Source organism: Coenobita brevimanus, chromosome 86 (genome assembly GCF_032717465.1).
Source record: "Coenobita brevimanus isolate Jiangsu-jjx chromosome 86, ASM3271746v2, whole genome shotgun sequence".
Lineage (NCBI taxonomy): Eukaryota > Metazoa > Arthropoda > Malacostraca > Decapoda > Coenobitidae > Coenobita > Coenobita brevimanus.
Window position 1 is genome coordinate 1,592,115 of NC_137039.1, and position 19,081 is coordinate 1,611,195.

The window sequence follows — 19,081 nt, forward strand, 5'->3', positions numbered from 1 at the left end:
TTGTTCTTCCACGGCTTTCTCACAGAATGAAGGCAGACATGACATGATCGCTGTCCAGTCTTTCGGGTATGTGTTGGAGGCAGCTTTTGTAGATAGTGCCTATTGGCGAATCCCGTTGCTACAAGTCTGTCAGCAGCTAGTTCAGAGTGGCGTCCAGGACGGTCTTTGTTCAGTGTTCCATACTTGGTGAGCAGTTGTCTCACCACTTCCAGAACAAAGTGCCTCAGTGACTTCTTCTTTTGGGTTTCTGCCTTGTACATATGGTAGGCATTCAGCATTGACAAATCAACCATATGAAAAAATAACTTCTTGTACCATTTTACGGTACGTCTGATACACTCCACAGTACCTATTTGGGCATCCGACTTGTCAACAAGTCTCATATTTTTTGTGTAATCAGTTACTACGTCCGGTTTGAGGACTGGTTCTTTTGTTCTATAGTCCACTTTTCCTGATGGAATCAAGTTGCCACGATGGAAGGTGCTCAGCATACAAACCTCCCGTTTATCTGTCCATCTGATACACAGCAAAGGATCACTTCTGTAGAGCTCACAGGTTCCTCGAGCACTACGTCCTCCAAACTTTGGAAGATGTTTCCTGTTCTTCCGGACTGTCCCACAACTACCAGTGTTATGATCATGAAGGAAACTACACAGGGATGGGGAAGTATACCAATTATCAGTATACAAAACATGTCCCTTGTTCAGAAATGGTGCCATCAATTTTTTTACCACAGAGCCAGAAAATCCTAGGGGATCTCTTGCAGGTACATCAATATCAGTGCCAGTGTACACTATAATGTCTAACACTATGCCAGTTAGGCAGTCACAAATAAAAAAAATTTTTATTCCAAATCTGTGTCTTTTGGAGGGAATGTATTGCTTGAATATAAGTCTGTCACGGAACAGAATGAGACTTTCATCAATAACAAGTTTCTGATAGGGTGCAAAGAAGGAGCGAATACGCTCCCTTATCTTTTCAATTACTGGACGAACCTTCCAAAGGCGGTCATCAGTACTGGGATGGCTGTTGTCTGTGAAATGAATAAATCGCATGAGTAGCTGGTACCTGTCCCTGGGCATGTACTTGGGAAATATTGGGGTATGAATCAGTGGATCTCGGTTCCAGTAGTCACGAACATTTTGCTTCTTTACTTGTGGCATCAGAAGAGTGAGTGCAAGAAATGTGTACATTTCAGGTACACTGGTATCATACCAACGTTTCATTTTATTGTGTGGAGAAAAAGGATGTTTGTCCTTCATGAACTGATAATATCTATTGGTTTCTTGTACCAAATAATCAAGAATTTCACCATCAAAAAACAGGAGAAAATACTCCATTTCAGAACTGTTTTTGTCTACTCCAGCAGCCCTTGTCACTCCACTGTGAGTTGCATCAAATCTATAGCAATTTGGTATGAATCTATCACCATTTGCCCAGATAAGCCCAGATCCACCAGCACTACCAATACCACCAGGCCTACGAGGAGGGTCACACACCCTGGGATCATCATCATCATCACTTAGGTCTGAATCATCATCACTCTCGTCACTCACGGGAATAAATCCATCACTGTCACTGTCTGCCATCCCCTCACTGTCACTACCACTCTCCTGGTCATCACTATCGTACTCCAAACCTGGCGATAACTTACGTTTCACGCCAGCACTACTCACTGATACCCCAGAGGTTGACGGAGTTTGTGTATCACTGGCTGAAAATCCTTCAAAATCGGCGATGTCATGCACTTCCCTCTCTTCACCAAGTCTACTAGTCACTTCAGAGTTCTGCAAAGTGCTGTCCGGTTCTGCCATCTCATCTGAAGACTGTGCTGAGGGCAAAAAATGAAAGACTTCCCTCTAACTCCACGATACGCACAATCGCGCTGCCTAACCTCTGCGCGTTGCAGACGTGAAAAAAAATCGGTCACATGTACTGTTATTACAGCATATTTTTGAAGGATTTTAGGCATATATTTGTTTGTAGAAAATTATTTTATGATTTATGAGTCATTTTTAGGTAATTATTTGAGCATAAAATGCGAAAATAAAAAAAAAATCCACTCCAAAACCCGGTACATTTGTACCAGCAGGTTTGTTTACATATGACGTCAGAGCCCAGACCACTCTGAGTGCAACATGGAAGGTGGGGGGTATCAAACGATGCCACCCGTTGCCTGAGGCTCTTTTATTCAAAAGTCCCGACCCGGTATCCATCAAGAGAACCCGTCTTAAGACCCGACCCGGACTTAAAGGGTTAATCACGCTTGTTCTAATGCTGTCCGCAACAAGGAGAGGGCCTACAAAAGGTACCGGAGCCAACCCACCCCTGAATCACATCATCTTTATGTTTCTGCCTGGAATCCCGCTAAATCTGTTCTTCGCTCTACTAAAAATAATTTCAGCCGTACTATATGCCCTCAACTCTCCAACTCGAATTCTTCCCGCTCCTTCTGGCACCTTGCCAAAAACCTTTCTAACAACTTTACCTCATCATCCTTCCCTCCTCTTTTCTACTCTGATGGTTCTGTAGCTATTTCTTCTACTGATAAAGCAGATCTCTTCGCACACACTGTCTCCTCCAATTCCACCTTAGACGATTCCGGTGCTGTTCCTCTATCACTTCCTCCCACTGACTTCCTCATGGCTGACATTAAAATTTCTTCAGCTGATGTATTTTCTGCTATCACTGCCCTCCATACTAACAAGGTATATGGGCCTGATGGAGTCCCTCCTGTTGTTCTCAAGAACTGTGCTTCTGTGCTTACACCCTGCCTAGGCAAACTCTTTCGCCTTTGTCTGTCAACTTGTACCTTTCCTTCTTGCTGGAAGTTTGTTCTCATTCAGCAGGTCCCAATGAAGAGTGACCACTCCCAACCCTCCAATTATCGTCCAATTGCTTTAACGTCCTGTATTTGAAAAGTTTTCGAGTCAATTCTCAATAGAAAAAATTTAAAGGCATCTTTCCTATCACAACCTTCTTTCTGATCATCAGTATGGATTCCATCAGGGATGCTCCACTGGCGATCTTCTCATCTACCTTTCAGACTCCTGATCATCCTCCTTTCGGGACTTAGGCGAAAGCTTTGCCATTGCACTTGACATCTCAAAGGCTTTCGATCGAGTCTGGCATAAATCTTTAATTTCCAAACTGCCCTCTTACGGCTTCTATCCTTCTATCTGTGCCTTCATCGCTAGCCTCTTTTCTGGTCGTTCTATAGCCGTGTTGTAGACAGCCATCATTCTTCTCCTAGATCTATTAACCCTTCTGTGAGGCAATTCGGAATCCGCAGACATGCCCCGGGAGGCAAAAGTTTCGGGAAATTTGACATGTCTATGATTTATGTGTTTAGGATGATGGATAATGATGAAATATCAATAAAAATAATAAAATAAATATATTTTACCTACCCATTACTGAAGGTACAGCCGATGAATGCAGTATGGGTAATCCATGAGGATGCTGCAGAAGGTAAACAAACAACTTTTTTCTATCTGGTGTTTTCACTTATAGCTTGAACAGAACATTCTTTCCTTATTAGAAAAACTTATTTCTTGCTTCTGTGTACAATTATTTTCAAAACAGAACTTGTTTCCATATTCAAAAAATTGTAATTTCAACTTCTGAACTTTACTTATGCTACCAGTAATTAGAACAGAACTTATTTCCTCTCATTCAACAAAACTTTTCTTCTTGTTCTTATAGTTTGAACAGAACATTCTTTTCTTATTAGAAAAACTTATTTCTTGCTACTGTGTACAATTATTTTTAAAACAGAACTTATTTCCATATTCAAAAAACTAATGTCAACCTCTGAACTTTACCTGTGCTTCCACTAATCAGAACAGAACTTATTTCCTCTCATTCAACAAAACTTTTCTTCTTGTTATCCACTGAATTCTGTTTGGCTAGAACTTTGTAAGTGTGTGGTAGTCACGCCAACACTCAAAACATAGTGCAACACCACATTCTTTACACCATGTGCTCACTCGGTTGTTCTTCCGCGGCTTTCTCACAGAATGAAGGCAGACATGACATGATCGCTGTCCAGTCTTTCGGCTATGTGTTGGAGGCAGCTTTTGTAGATAGTGCCTATTGGCAAATCCTGATGCTATAAGTCTGTCAGCAGCTAGTTAAGAGTGGCGTCCAGGACGGTCTTTGTTCAGTGTGCCATACTTGGTGAGCAGTTGTCTCACCACTTCCAGAACAAAGTGCCTCAGTGACTTCTTCTTTTGGGTTTCTGCCTTGTAATGGTAGGCATTCAGCATTGACAAATCAACCATATGAAAAAATAACTTCTTGTACCATTTTACGGTACGTCTGATACACTCCACAGTACCTATTTGGGCATCCGACTTGTCAACAAGTCTCATATTTTTTGTGTAATCAGTTACTACGTCCAGTTTGAGGATTGGTTCTTTTGTTCTATAGTCCACTTTTCCTGATGGAATCAAGTTGCCACGATGGAAGGTGCTCAGCATACAAACCTCCCGTTTATCTGTCCATCTGACACACAGCAAAGGATCACTTCTGTAGAGCTCACAGGTTCCTCGAGCACTACGTCCTCCAAACTTTGGAAGATGTTTCCTGTTCTTCCGGACTGTCCCACAACTACCAGTGTTATGATCATGAAGGAAACTACACAGGGATGGGGAAGTATACCAATTATCAGTATACAAAACATGTCCTTTGTTCACAAATGGTGCCATCAACTTTTTGACCACAGAGCCAGAAAATCCTAGGGGATCTCTTGCAGGTACATCAATATCAGTGCCAGTGTACACTATAATGTCTAACACTATGCCAGTTAGGCAGTCACAAATAATAAAAATTTTTATTCCAAATCTGTGTCGTTTGGAAGGAATCTATTGCTTGAATATAAGTCTGCCACGGAACAGAATGAGACTTCCAACAATGACAAGTTTCTGATAGGGTGCAAAGAAAGGAGGGAATACGCTCCCTTATCTTTTCTATTACTGGACGAACCTTCCAAAGGCGGTCATCAGTACTGGGATGGTTGTTGTCTGTGAAATGAATAAATCGCATGAGTAGCTGGTACCTGTCCCTGGGCATGTACTTGGGAAATATTGGGGTATAAATCAGTGGATCTCGGTTCCAGTAGTCACGAACATTTAGCTTCTTTACTTGTGGCATCAGCAGAGTGAGTGCAAGAAATGTGTACATTTCAGGTACACTGATATCATACCAACGTTTCATTCTATTGTGTGGAGAAAAAGGATGTTTGGCCTTCATGAACTGATAGTATCTATTGGTTTCTTGTACCAAATAATCAAGAATTTCACCATCAAAAAACAGGAGAAAATACTCCATTTCAGAACTGTTTTTGTCTACACCAGCAGCCCTTGTCACTCCACTGTGAGTTGCATCAAATCTATAGCAATTTGGTATGAATCTATCACCATTTGCCCATAAAAACCCAGATCCACCAGCACTACCAATACCACCAGGCCTACGGGGAGGGTCACACACCCTGGGATCATCATCATCATCATCATCACTTAGGTCTGAATCATCATCACTCTCGTCACTCACGGGAATAAATCCATCACTGTCACTGTCTGCCATCCCCTCACTGTCACTACCACTCTCCTGGTCATCACTATCATACTCCAAACCTGGCGATAACTTATATTTCACGCCAACACTACTCACTGATACCCCAGAGGTTGACGGAGTTTGTGTATCACTGGCTGAAAATCCTTCAAAATCGGTGATGTCATGCACTTCCCTCTCTTCACCGAGTCTACTAGTCACTTCAGAGTTCTCCAAATTGCTGTCCAGTTCTGCCATCTCATCTGAAGACTGTGCTGAGGGCGAAAAATGAAGATTCCCCTCTAACTCCATGATACACACAATCGGGCTGCCCAAACTCTGCGTGTTGCAGACGTGAAAAAAAAATTGGCCACATGTACTGTTATTATAGCATATTTTTGAAGGATTTTAGGCATATATTTGTTTGTAGAAAATTATTTTATGATTTATGAGTCATTTTTAGGTAATTATTTGAGCATAAAATGCGAAAAATAAAAAAAAAATCCACCCCAAAACACGGTACATTTGTACCAGCAGGTTTGTTTACATATGACGTCAAAGCTCAGACCACTCTGAGTGCAACATGGAAGGTGGGGGGTATCATACAATGCCACCCATCGCCTGAGGCTCTTTTACTCACAAGTTCCGACCCGGTATACATCAAGAGAACCCGTCTTAAGACACGACCCGGACTTAAAGGGTTGACAATGGAGTTCCTCAGGGCTCTGTCCTATCACCAACTCTCTTCCTTTTATTCATCAATGACCTTCTAAGCTGTACATCTAACCCTATCCACTCATACGCTGATGTCTCCACCCTTCACCTTTCCATTCGGTTCCCGCAACGTCCAACCCAGCAGTTACTTCAACAAACAAGGGATGAGGCTATGGCACACCTAATGTCTGACTTGGCACGTATCTCTGATTGGGGTAAAAATAATCTGGTTGTTTTTAATGCGTCAAAGACTCAGTTGTTACACCTATCAACCCGACAAAATCTTCCACAGATATACCCACTAATGTTTAATAATATTCAGCTTAAGCCTGAATCATCCTTGAACATGCTTGGGGTTTCATCTACTCGGGACTTATCTAGGAAAGATCATATTACATCTCTTGTAAAATATGCTTCCAAGAGATTGGGTGTGCTAAGCCAACTCCGTTCTTTCTTTACCCCTGCACAATTGTTGACTCTATACAGGGGTTTTATCCACCCCTGTGTGGAGTACAACTCTCATGTGTGGGGAGTCTCCCCACATACAGCTCTTCTCAATAGGGTGGAGTCAAAGGCTTTTCGTCTCATTAACTCTCCTCCTCTTACTGACTCCCTTCAACCTCTGTCTCTTCGTCGCACTGTTCCATCTTTATCTCTTTTCTATCGCTACTTCAATGGTCATTGCTCCTCTGAACTGTCTGCATGCATTCCTCCACCTCTACGACGGGCGCGTAGCACCAGTATAGCAGCAAACTCTCGTCCCTTTTCTGTCCAACTCTCTAATGCAAGAGTTAACCGTTACTCCCAGTCCTTCATTTATACAACAGGTCAACTCTGGAACTATCTCCCTCTGTCGTATTTCCTACTGCCTATGATCTCCAGTCTTTCAAACGCAGTGTGTCCAGGCATCTCGTAATGATCAGATCTTGAATTTGGCTCTCTATTGTATTTTGCTTTTCTCTTGGAGGGAACTGTTATTGCGGGCTCGTGGCCTTTGGTTCCTTCTTCCTTGCATAAAAAAAAAAAAAAGGGATTAACCCATCACGTCCAGACCGATTTCCCACCTCCTATACCCCCCACTCCCGAGCTATTTTGGAAAAATTTATATTTGGCTAAAACCTGTTTTTGTTGAGAAACAAAGGAAAATCACCAGAAAGGGCTTACTGGGGTCCATAAGTAGTTAGAACAGGTGAGCCTCCCCACGTCAGGTATTGTATTCTGTCACTGACGTGTCAGGCTCTCACATTTTCTATGGTAGATAATTTGGGGAGAAACAACAAAGAACACGTCTACATTTATTGATTGGGAACTAATAAACAATCACAACAAGAATATAATGGTTTTCATTGAGATATACAGGAAAAATATGCACTGTTCCATTGCGCAAGCACAGCGAGTTTGGTCACGCTGGTTACAAGTTAGTTGCTAAGTTTCTTGTTTCATGAAACATATCATTTTTCCTACCTGCATAATACTGTTTCAATGACATTTTACCATTTTTTGCATTATGTAAATGTTTTCAGCTGTTTACATTCCTTATTTAGATATTTAGCATAATTATTGTGCATATTTCCCTACTCAGCACACTCGCTATGACTTCTCTCAACGTACATTACATTTTTTTTACTTTCATATTATTGTTTCCATGACATTATACCATTCTCCAAACAATGTAAATGTTTTCACTTATTTACATTCCTTACGAGGATATTTAGCGAAATGCTAGCGCATATTCACGTAGTAAGCACACTCGCTACCACTCGTGTTTCAACTTATATTTTATTTCTTCACTTCCAATATACTTCCCCACTTTCATTACACCTGTTTCCACATCATACTACTATTTACATATTTACGGGCCTTATTTATTACACTGAGCGTCAGAATATCGCATCTGTATACACTCGCTAGGAATGTTTTGACTTTGAATATATATTTTGCACTTAGATAATAATTTTCCACTTACAATACACCCGTTTCCACTTTATACTACTATTTACATATTTACGGGCCTTATAATTACACTGAGCGTCTGTATGTCGCATTTTTTCCTGAGTATGAGCGTCATATCGCATTCACACCATATTAATACTGCATCAAGGTGTGATATTCACTGAAACAAGGGTCAATGCAGAGACCCACTTTACACTCAACACACTCATAGCGGGTGTCTTTTCTCTGAGTGGTGGGTCTCACACTGGAATTACCACACACGACACCTGTGCTGGGGCCTTGGTCTATTTGGCTGGGGAGGTATAGGAGTGGGAAAATGGCGAGCAAAAATTCTCAGGGGTCTGGGCAGTAGGGGTAGTGCATGTGCGTTGTTGGGTCCTCTCGACCGCATACTGGGCTATAATCTCACGGCCAAGCTCCCTCAAACCCTTCAAAGGTTTCCTGCACTCCTGTTGTCATGGCGTGCAGGTGGTGGCAATTGAGGGCAGTTATATCGGGCAGGTGAAAGAAGTGCTTCTTGTACTACTTCATTGTGGTCCTGGCACACTCGACAGAGGATAACATGGAGTCAGACTGGTCCACCAGCCACATGTTGATGTTATAATCCAGCACACACTCGGGTTTCCAGATGCCCGCCTCCTCTCGCTACAGTAATCCACGGACTTTGTACGGTGCATCAATGGGCGGTGAACCATGGACAAGAGGCAGACTTCTCTGTTGTGGTTCCACACTGTAGCTAGGATGTTGTTAGCCTTGAAGAAGATCACCTCATTTTTTTCTTGTTTCCGCCCCACCTTGACCACGTGACGCCAATTCACCTTGACGGTACCACAGAGTCCCATGTCATGCATGTGTATATAACGAGCGAGAAGAGGGCTAGTGTACCAGTTATCCAGGTAGAGGACATGACCATGATGAAGGTACTCTTCAATCACTGTCTTTACCAATGCTCCAAACAGTCCAATACTCTGATATTCTATTATGTCTGTGTGTGGACCGGTGTACAAGACTATGTCTTGCACATAACCAGTCCTACAATCACACATAACAAAGATCTTGAACCCAAAACGGTGCCTTTTGCTGGGTATATACTGGCAAAAAGAAATATTGTCTCTCCACAACATGAGACTCTCGTCTATGACAAGGTCTCTATAGGGATAAAATGAGGAACGGAATGTTTGCCGTAGGTGAGCAAAAACCAACCTAATTCGCCTCATCTTATCAGTGTCATTTGCATTGCCAAAATCATCAGCATTGTAAAAGTGGAGGCTGCTTACAATTTGCTGATTGCCGATTACGGCTCATGATCTTGCCAAATACAGGTGTCTGCATGATAGGGTCCGTTGTCCAGTATGCCGGAATTCTGTTTTTACATAAAATACCCATAAAAAGTACCAAGGCAAAAAATACAAACATCTCTGCCAGGGAGACAGGGTAATCGTAAATGATCAAATGCCGGCTCCTTGTGCCCAGTCGTTCACTCTCACGGCGCTGGCTGCTAGCAAAACGGTTGGTCTGTTCCACAATCTGCTCCACAAAACCCTCACTGAAGAACAGGTGGAAAAAATCCAGCCTGGTGGAGCAACGGTGAATCCCAAGAGCCGTGCAGCAGCGCGCCCCTGCTCAGTGAAGGAGTGAATGATGGGAGAGAAATCGCTGCCATCTTCCCAATTCCAACTCACATTAGCCTCGCCCCCATCATCGCCTTCGTCAGGGTGGGGAGGAGATGCTGGTGGGAGAGGTTGGGGAGGAGTGCAGAGGGCTTCCCCACTCACACTCCTCTTCCCTCAGCCTTTGCCCTTCCCCTTTCCCTTACCCTTACGGCCTTGGGGAACATCAGTGGGCTGTGGGGAGTAAGTCCGGGAATATTGGGGAGCATAAGACGTGCCGGGGAGTGGCTCCATCTCATCTCCCCGCTCCATCACCACACCACGTGATTCACCACGCACCCTCACTGCCCCATGTGATATGCTCCGCTGCCTCGCACCACCACATGAGAGTGATGACTCACTCCCGCCACTCTCACTTTCAGTGACCGCCCCTACACTTTCAATTTCACTCCCCACTCCCTCCACGCCACTTCTGCCCTCCCCAAATAAAACACTAGGCCCATACCTCATAGAACGGTGTGCTGTGCGCTCGGGGCCGCGATGAGTGATGATCTTGTGGCCGTACCACGTGGCAGCACGTCCCACGGCTCCATCCTCGTCCTCGGTTTCGGCCTCCACATCACGTAGGGGCTGCAGAGAGGTGATTGCATGATGTTTTGTTGCAGGCTGGCCCACTCTCATGGCACGATAAGTGACGTAGCGCTGCTTCCTCGGGGACAGGACCTCCTCATCATTACTGCTACTTGCCTCTTCCTCTGGTTGTACATAATCCTTGTCTGCCATATCATTATCAAGGAATGAATCATTGTTGCCTGTGAAGGCGTCCAGGGCTGCTTGAATTTGCTCCTCTGAGAGACCTCTGTGCGCCATGTCTGACCTGGGTCACTGCTAACAGGTGAGTGACCGAGCCGAGGTTGAGCGCAGGTCTCATGGGGTCGCCGAGTGTCCCCCCCCAGTGGCAGGTAAGGGAAGGTCTCCCGACCCTGCGTACCCAAAATCAAGCGTGAGATTTGAATTGTGCAAATTATGAACCTTGCAATAGACGATTTTCCAGTCAAAATATTTTTGAAATTAGATACTTCTATGGGTAAAAGATACACAGAAAATAACTATGTCAACTATTATTTCCAAAAGAAATGTGCAGAAACATGAAAAAATAATAGATAAAGTAGCCGAAAAATCACATGACTCTGAAACAGCCTGTGATTGGCCGTGACGTCACTACTCACACTGAGGCAGCATAGTCTGCTTTGTTTACGTTTAGCCAGCATACACTGTGTTTATTTCTGACCTCTAAGACTGTCCAGTGACAGAGGAATAATTGCTAATGTTTCGTTCCAATGTGTAAGTGCACTGACAAAAGCACAGTAGGGAAATTATTCCTCTGTATACTAGCCAATAACAATAAACGAAAACAGTGGTGGCTGGATGCTCGTCGGAAGTTCCCAGTGCTGGAATGCAGTCTTTACTGTTGTGAAAATATTATATTCTTCACCATATAAGTTCATGCATACCTAATTATCTGAAATTCAGTAAAAAAAACTATGCTTAATTTAACTATTAATAGAATATTATGAGTCAGAGCGAAAACGTTCTAAGGTTAGCGGGTATTTCTACTTTAGATCACCAACATGCCTTGACAGACTTATATTTTGCACAGATACTGATTTAAAGTGCAAATAAATGCACTTGTATGTTAAATTAATATTTATACAAAGCAGAAGTCTGCCAAGGAAATTAATATTTATACAAAGCAGAAGTCTGCCAAGGAAAGCTGTTGAGCTAAAAGAGAAACACTTCCACTAATTTTTGCGCGTTTTCGCTGTGAATCCGGATTTTTTAAAAGGTAAAATTAAATACAAAAATTTGACATTTCGGATAATTAGGTGAGTATGTGTAACGCCGGACAATTTTTATCCCACCGTTATTGTTCATCAGTGTAACGCCAGGTATTTTATCCTACCGGTTGACACCAGTGTAACGATAGGATTTTTTTTCTTCCCACCGTTGTTGGTCCTGTTCAACTTACTCGTTGATAATACAAATGGTACTCAACTTAGTCTCCCCTCAATGACTGATAAAATATTCACCTCAGTAAAAACAAAGGGGGGGGGGGTAGAACTTCGACTTTGAATGATAAAGGTTAATTGTTTAACAGATAGTTTTGGTAGCGTTTGTAGTTTTGGCTGAGTTGAGAATAAGTCAGTACCACGTGTGTTCGTCGTTCCCAAAGCGGAGGAATCTTGAACTGGAAGGGGAGTGAGTTATGCGTGAGAGGACATAATTCCCCTGATTGGGTATAAAAATGACATACACTTTACTCTACTTTAATAATTCTATACTGGTTAATCAACAGACATTTTGAATTACGTGACCTTTAGTCATATGTAATAGGGTTGTAAATTAAAACCATGGTTTCAGCGAACATCATACAATATTGTCACCAAGCGAAACAATTGGAATATTCAAGTGATTTCTGAAGTCATCATACCACACTCTTTATTATCGGTTGTTCTTGGGCTCGTCAATAGCCTCAAGACTGGGACATTTATTGGCATGAATTGTCTTTTCGGGCTGGCATAGCCACGAACCAAAAATAATCACTCGTGTTCTGTTTCGTCTGTGTAGTATAATCTCATCATACAATTCACTAATAATTCACAATCACTATCAATTCATAATTATTAATAATTCATAATCCTCATTAATGCATAATCACCAAAAATACATCATCACTCGGGCTTGTTTAGCCTCGAGGAACAACTCAAAAATCACATTTTTTCTCACAACCACTAAGTTCCCTTCAACGCTCCCAATTTTTCTAACACATCAATATAAGAGAAAGAAAATGGTTGATGAGTTTGAATTCGCCTTTCCATTACATGACCACATTTTCAAAATTCTATACCTTATCCACGAAAAAAAAAATAAAGTTCACCTGATTGATTCATAATACCATTTCTACTACATTCAGTTTATAACTATTCATGGGTAGTGTAAGAGTATGTGTACAACAAGTCTGTGGGTAATATCACACGATGGCCTCGTGCACATCCCCGACGTCACGGTGTCTGTGAACTGAATCAACGTCTGTTACCCACCAGGGCTTGGTAACGAATGTCTACGTTAAGCTTTTAACAACATTACTTCATATGGTTCACGACAAGTAAGGATTAAACAAGCAAGGGGGGGGGGAGAAAGGAGGAATGTGTACAGCTCACCTGAATCAACGTCTGTTACCCACCAGGGCTTGGTAACGAATGTGGCAAGTCGGGCACCAAGGGATGCCACTGCTAGAACAAATGAGATTGTGTTTTTGCGATATGGTGGGTTTTAATTCTCTTCACTATTTATATAGTAGTGCACACATGACGTTAGGACTTTTGATTGAATTGGGGAAAATTTGGGATTCAATCATTACTAAATTTAAATACTGAATTTACTGCCATCCCGCCTTGAGTTTGGGGTAGCTTATGCCATCTAGTGATGGCTAAGGTAAGCGGGACTATTTGGTCCTCACAAATTACATTATTTTGGCTTTTTTTGACTATTAACCTTACATATTTGGGTTCTAGCAGCTTCATTAGTAAGCATTTCACAACAATGATACAGAAAGAATTGCATACCCAGTATTGTTCTGTTTAAGGTTTAAACTTGGCGCCCGGCAACGACGCACAAACAAGGGGAAGGTTGCACGCATCTGTTATACATTACTCTACCAGATGGATGAATTCCCATAGCTCAACACTCACAATTACATCACCCCTGCATAGATACAGAATTGTATACATATAAAAATAAAGTTAACCCTACATCAATCATTAACATATGAACTACTACTTAGGACAGGAATTTATAGACTAGTATTCAGATTACACCCTATCTAACTTAGAAATTACAGTACCTCTAAACATATACATGAATACTAAATTTGTGGCATTACATATGAACCTCTATGGTAATAAAATCTATAATACCAATTAATACGTGCCAATTATTTGGTGTTGATTCGGTAAATGACCGCCGATTCGGTATTTCGTCACACTCCCCTGAAGTATTGTACTGTAGTTCAGGGTCACTGAAACTGTTTTTTTCAGAAAACTAATAATGAAGTTATCAAATATAAATATGAGCATAATACTATTATAAACTTATACAACTGATTCTGTACGGCATACATTTAACACTTTCCACCTCATGAGGTACGAGCACCGGTCGGATATGGCGTAGCTGTAAGCTACATCTGGTCGATGTCACCACAATTCACTTACCTAACAGGTACCATCCATTTACACCATGAAAAGTATTCCTTCACAACATACCTGAAGGGGATAGTTCGGATCTACGGTGGCCATGCAGGTACAACTATCATATCTTACTGGTAAAGTATTGTGTGATGGATTGGAGCGTCGTCTGCAGTGTGAATGCTGATGTCATCTCCAACATGGTGGCTCCTTCCCTCCAGCCACAAAGAATTAACCCGCGCCGTCCCGGCGACGGGAATTAACGCGGCAACATTGCAAGGTCCCTAATTTGCACAATTTTCAATTTTCGCGAGTGATTTTTGGCACGTATACACGGGACACCTTCCTCTATTCCTCTACAAGATGCCTTACACCGCATAACCTCCCCCCCCCCCGCACGCCATTGTCTCAGCAATTCACCTGTTACCAGTGACCTGGCCAATGACATTCAGGGCCAGAGTGATTCCCCAATCGATGAAAATGTGGAGGACAATGTTTACACAGCATTAGAGGAAGAGAAATGATGATCAGGTAATGTGGGAAAAAAAAGGTAATGAATGGTGATGAGTTAGTGAGTGAAACAATGCTTATAATGACTATATTACTGTTTGAAAACCAATATACTCTTGTACTACATATAAATTCGTACCAAGTAAATAAATACTGTTTATGAGTGAATAAAATAGTTACCCTCCCATAGAACTCATTTTCTTTAGTGCCAGCCTGTTAGAAAACCCAGTCAGGTAAGGAAGGACTTGTACCTAAATCGGGTATTTTAAACCTCAGGTGAGCGATTTCTCTATGAATCATATTTTCGATGTTTCTCACCAAAAGGTCCAAAAATGTCGGGATGGGGCGGGTTAAAGTTATCATGTCTTGTTCAGTGCAAATGATAAATTAAATTAAAAGATACATTTACCGTAAGTTTTTAAGTACATGGCAGAGTGCACTGGCCATGTTTACCCAGAACCAGCAACACATCTATTGCATGACGTACCAGTACGTCGACGGGACTGGCTGTTACAAAACGCTGTGACGTACCCATACGTCGATGGGACTGGCTGTTACAAAACGTTGTGACGTACCCATATGTCGACAGGACTGGCTGTTACAAAACGTTGTGACATACCAGTACGTCGATGGGACTGGCTGTTACAAAACGTTGTGACGTACCCATACGTCGACGGGACTGGCTGTTACAAAACGTTGTGACGTACCCAAAAGTCGACAGGATGCCTCGGGTTAAGAATTTTTTCTAAACAGTTTTCCAGTCACCACAAATTCAAATTTTTTCACTCCTGAAATGATACTGGAGAGAACTTAAAACTATGTACCCCATTCATCAAACTTGTTTTTCTTCACTCCTTAATGAATTAAACAGTGTCAGATGACATCAACCGAGTCAACCGTTTACCACATTAAGGACATTAGAAACTCTTCCCCACACAATGACGTAATAGGTGTCTGATGAGACTGCTTCTCTGATAAAACTGTTTACCACACTCATCACACTTGAAATTCTTCACTCCTGAATGAATTAATAGGTGTTTGGTGAGACTATTCTTCTGTGCAAATTGTTTACCACATTCATCACACTTGAAATTCTTCACTCCTGAATGAATTAATAGGTGCTGAGTGAGATGGCCCTTCTGTGCAAATTGTTTACCACATTCATCACACTTGAAATTCTTCACTCCTGAATGAATTAATAGGTGCTGAGTGAGACAGATCTTCTGTGCAAATAGTTTACCACATTCGTCACACTTGAAATTCTTCACTCCTGAATGAATTAACAGGTGTTTGTTGAGAGTACCTTTCTGTGTAAATTGTTTACCACATTCATCACACTTGAAATTCTTCACTCCTGAATGAATTAATAGGTGTTGAGTGAGATCATGCTTGTGTGTAAATTGTTTACCACATTCATCACACTTGAAATTCTTCACTCCTGAATTAATTAATAGGTGCTGAGCGAGATTACCCTTCTCTGTAAATTGTTTACCACATTCATCACACTTGAAATTCCTCACTCCTGAATGAAATAATAGGTGCTGAGTGAGATGACCCTTCACTGTAAATTGTTTAACACATTCATCACACTTGAAATTCTTCATTCCTAAATGAATTAATAGGTGCTGAGTTAGATGACTCTTCCGTGCAAATAGTTTACCACATTCGTCACACTTGAAATTCTTCACTCCTGAATGAATTAAAAGGTGTTGAGTGAGATCATGCTTGTGTGTAAATTGTTTACCACATTCATCACACTTGAAATTCTTCACTCCTGAATGAATTAATAGGTGTTTGATGAGACTACCTTTCTGTGTAAATTGTTTACCACATTCATCACACTTGAAATTCTTCACTCCTGAATGAATTAATAGGTGTTTGGTGAGACTACCCTTCTCTGTAAATTGTTTACCACATTCATCACACTTGAAATTCTTCACTCCTGAATGAATTAATTGGTGTTTGGTGAGATTATACTTATGTGTAAATTGTTTACCACATTCATCACACTTGAAATTCTTCACTCCTGAATGAATTAATAGGTGCTGAGTGAGATTACCCTTCCGTGTAAATCGTTTATCACATTCATCACACTTGAAATTCTTCGCCCCTGAATGAATTAATAAGTGCTGAGTGAGATCACCCTTCTGAGAAAACAGTTTACCACATTCATCACACTTGAAATTCTTCACTCCTGAATGAATTAATAGGTGCTGAGTGAGATGACGCTTCTGTGCAAATAGTTTACCACATTCGTCACACTTGAAATTCTTCACTCCTGAATGAATTAAAAGGTGTTCAGTGAGATTCCACTTCTGTGTAAATTGTTTACCACATTCATCACACCTGAAATTCTTCACTCCTGAATGAATTAATAAGTGTCTGGTGAGACTACTTTTCTGTGTAAATTGTTTACCACATTCATCACACTTGAAATTCTTCACTCCTGAATGAATTAATAAGTGTTTGGTGAGACTACCCTTCTCTGTAAATTGTTTAACACATTCATCACACTTGAAATTCTTCACTCCTGAATGAATTAATAGGTGTTTGGTGAGACTACACTTCTGTGTCAATTGTTTACCACATTCATCGCACTTGTTATTCTTCACTCCTGAATGAATTAATAGGTGCTGAGTGAGATGACTTTTCTGTGTAAATCGTTTATCACATTCATCACACTTGAAATTCTTCGCTCCTGAATGAATTAATAGGTGCTGAGTGAGACCACCCTTCTGAGAAAACAGTTTACCACATTCATCACACTTGAAATTCTTCACTCCTGAATGAATAATTGCATGTTGGGTAAGACTGTTCTTAAAAGGAAATGCTTTACCACACTCTAAACATCTGAACTGCTCAACTTCAGCTGAGGACACTGTGTCCAGGACAGTCTCATTGTCACTGAGGAATATTTTGTCACCCACCTCACACTCTGACTGTTCTTCCTTTACCACCTCCAATATTTTGTCACCCACCTCACACTCTGACTGTACATCTGGTTCTTCCTTTACCACCTCCAATATATTGTCACCCACCTCACACTCTGACTGTACATCTGGTTCTTCCTTTACCACCTCCAATATATTGTCACCCACCTCACACTCTGACTGTACATCTGGTTCTTCCTTTACCACCTCCAATATTTTGTCACCCACCTCACACTCTGACTGTACATCTGGTTCTTCCTTTACCACCTCCAATATTTTGTCACCCACCTCACACTCTGACTGTACATCTGGTTCTTCCTTTACCACCTCCAATATTTTGTCACCCACCTCACACTCTGACTCTACATCTGGTTCTTCCTTTACCACCTCCAATATTTTGTAACTCACCTCACACTCTGACTCTACATCTGGTTCTTCCTTTACCACCTCCAATATTTTGTCACACACCTCACACTCTGACTGTACATCTGGTTCTTCCTTTACCACCTCCAATATTTTGTAACTCACCTCACACTCTGACTCTACATCTGGTTCTTCCTTTACCACCTCCAATATTTTGTAACTCACCTCATATTCTAACTTTACATTTGGTTCTTCCTTTACCACCTCCATTATATCATTCCTTCCACCTCTCTCAACTTCCACTATACTTCAGTTACTCTACCTTGGTGTTAATCTTACTGTCTACCACCAACAGGATGACTTACCCTCATTGTACCCATGCTCAGTCATCAGATGCTCCCATTACAATGAACAGTGTCAAAAATTCATCACTATTACTGGATAATAATAGTACATATATAAAATGGATAAAATTTCAACACATAAAAAATGGATAAAATTTCAACACAGACTATTATTCCTTCAACCCTTTGGCCACGACCTATCATTTCTCGGTCATTCCCCTGGTTGCGGCCTAAGTCCCTAAAAAATTGTGCTAATTATATTGTTACTTTTCCAATGGGAAATGACTGTGAAGTTCTAATTTTTTTAGTGTGATAATGGTAAAATATGCACATTTCTCTACGAAAAAACTTTAAGGCTATCAGAAAAAAATGCGAAAATTAATTTTTGCAATTGTGTGCTTTTGCAATAATGAGGGAATTATTTATGACAAGCAAGGTTTTCACTTGTATATCTACACTTGACACATGTACAGTACACTGTCTGCTGGCACATACAGAAAAATCAAAACTAACCATATTTGTACAAGAACATTGTAATTTTCTGAGAAAAAAATGAAAAATAATTAATTTGTGCTATTCTCCAATTTTGCTATAATGACAAGATATTTACTTCAAACAAGGTTTTTCACTTGTATATATACACTAGACACATGTATACTGTTTGTTGGCACATAAAAGAAATCAAAACCTACTGTATTTAGAGAAAAACAACAGACGTGTAGATGGAAATGTGTTTTTTTCGGCTGTGGACTGTGGTTGCCTGACTTGCCACAAAGAATAATTGGTAGGGCGACCACAGTCACCTAACACGGCCAAAGGATTAAATATTGCTAACACGTGAATGCTTCTGAACCGTAACT

General features: G+C 41.2%; 1 protein-coding gene across 1 annotated transcript in view; it reads right to left on the minus strand.

The window, feature by feature from the left end:
* Positions 1–18,267, minus strand: part of LOC145410756 (uncharacterized) — a 140,051-nt gene extending 121,784 nt beyond the window's left edge. Inside the window, exons 1-4 of the mRNA XM_080280860.1 lie at positions 18,243–18,267; positions 16,728–17,069; positions 15,573–15,887; positions 10,416–10,606 (exon numbers count right to left, since the gene is read on the minus strand). Of these exons, the coding sequence (XP_080136986.1) occupies positions 10,416–10,606; positions 15,573–15,887; positions 16,728–17,069; positions 18,243–18,267 (873 nt within the window). The remainder of the gene's footprint in view (positions 1–10,415; positions 10,607–15,572; positions 15,888–16,727; positions 17,070–18,242) is intronic.
* Positions 18,268–19,081: the final 814 nt, after the last annotated feature.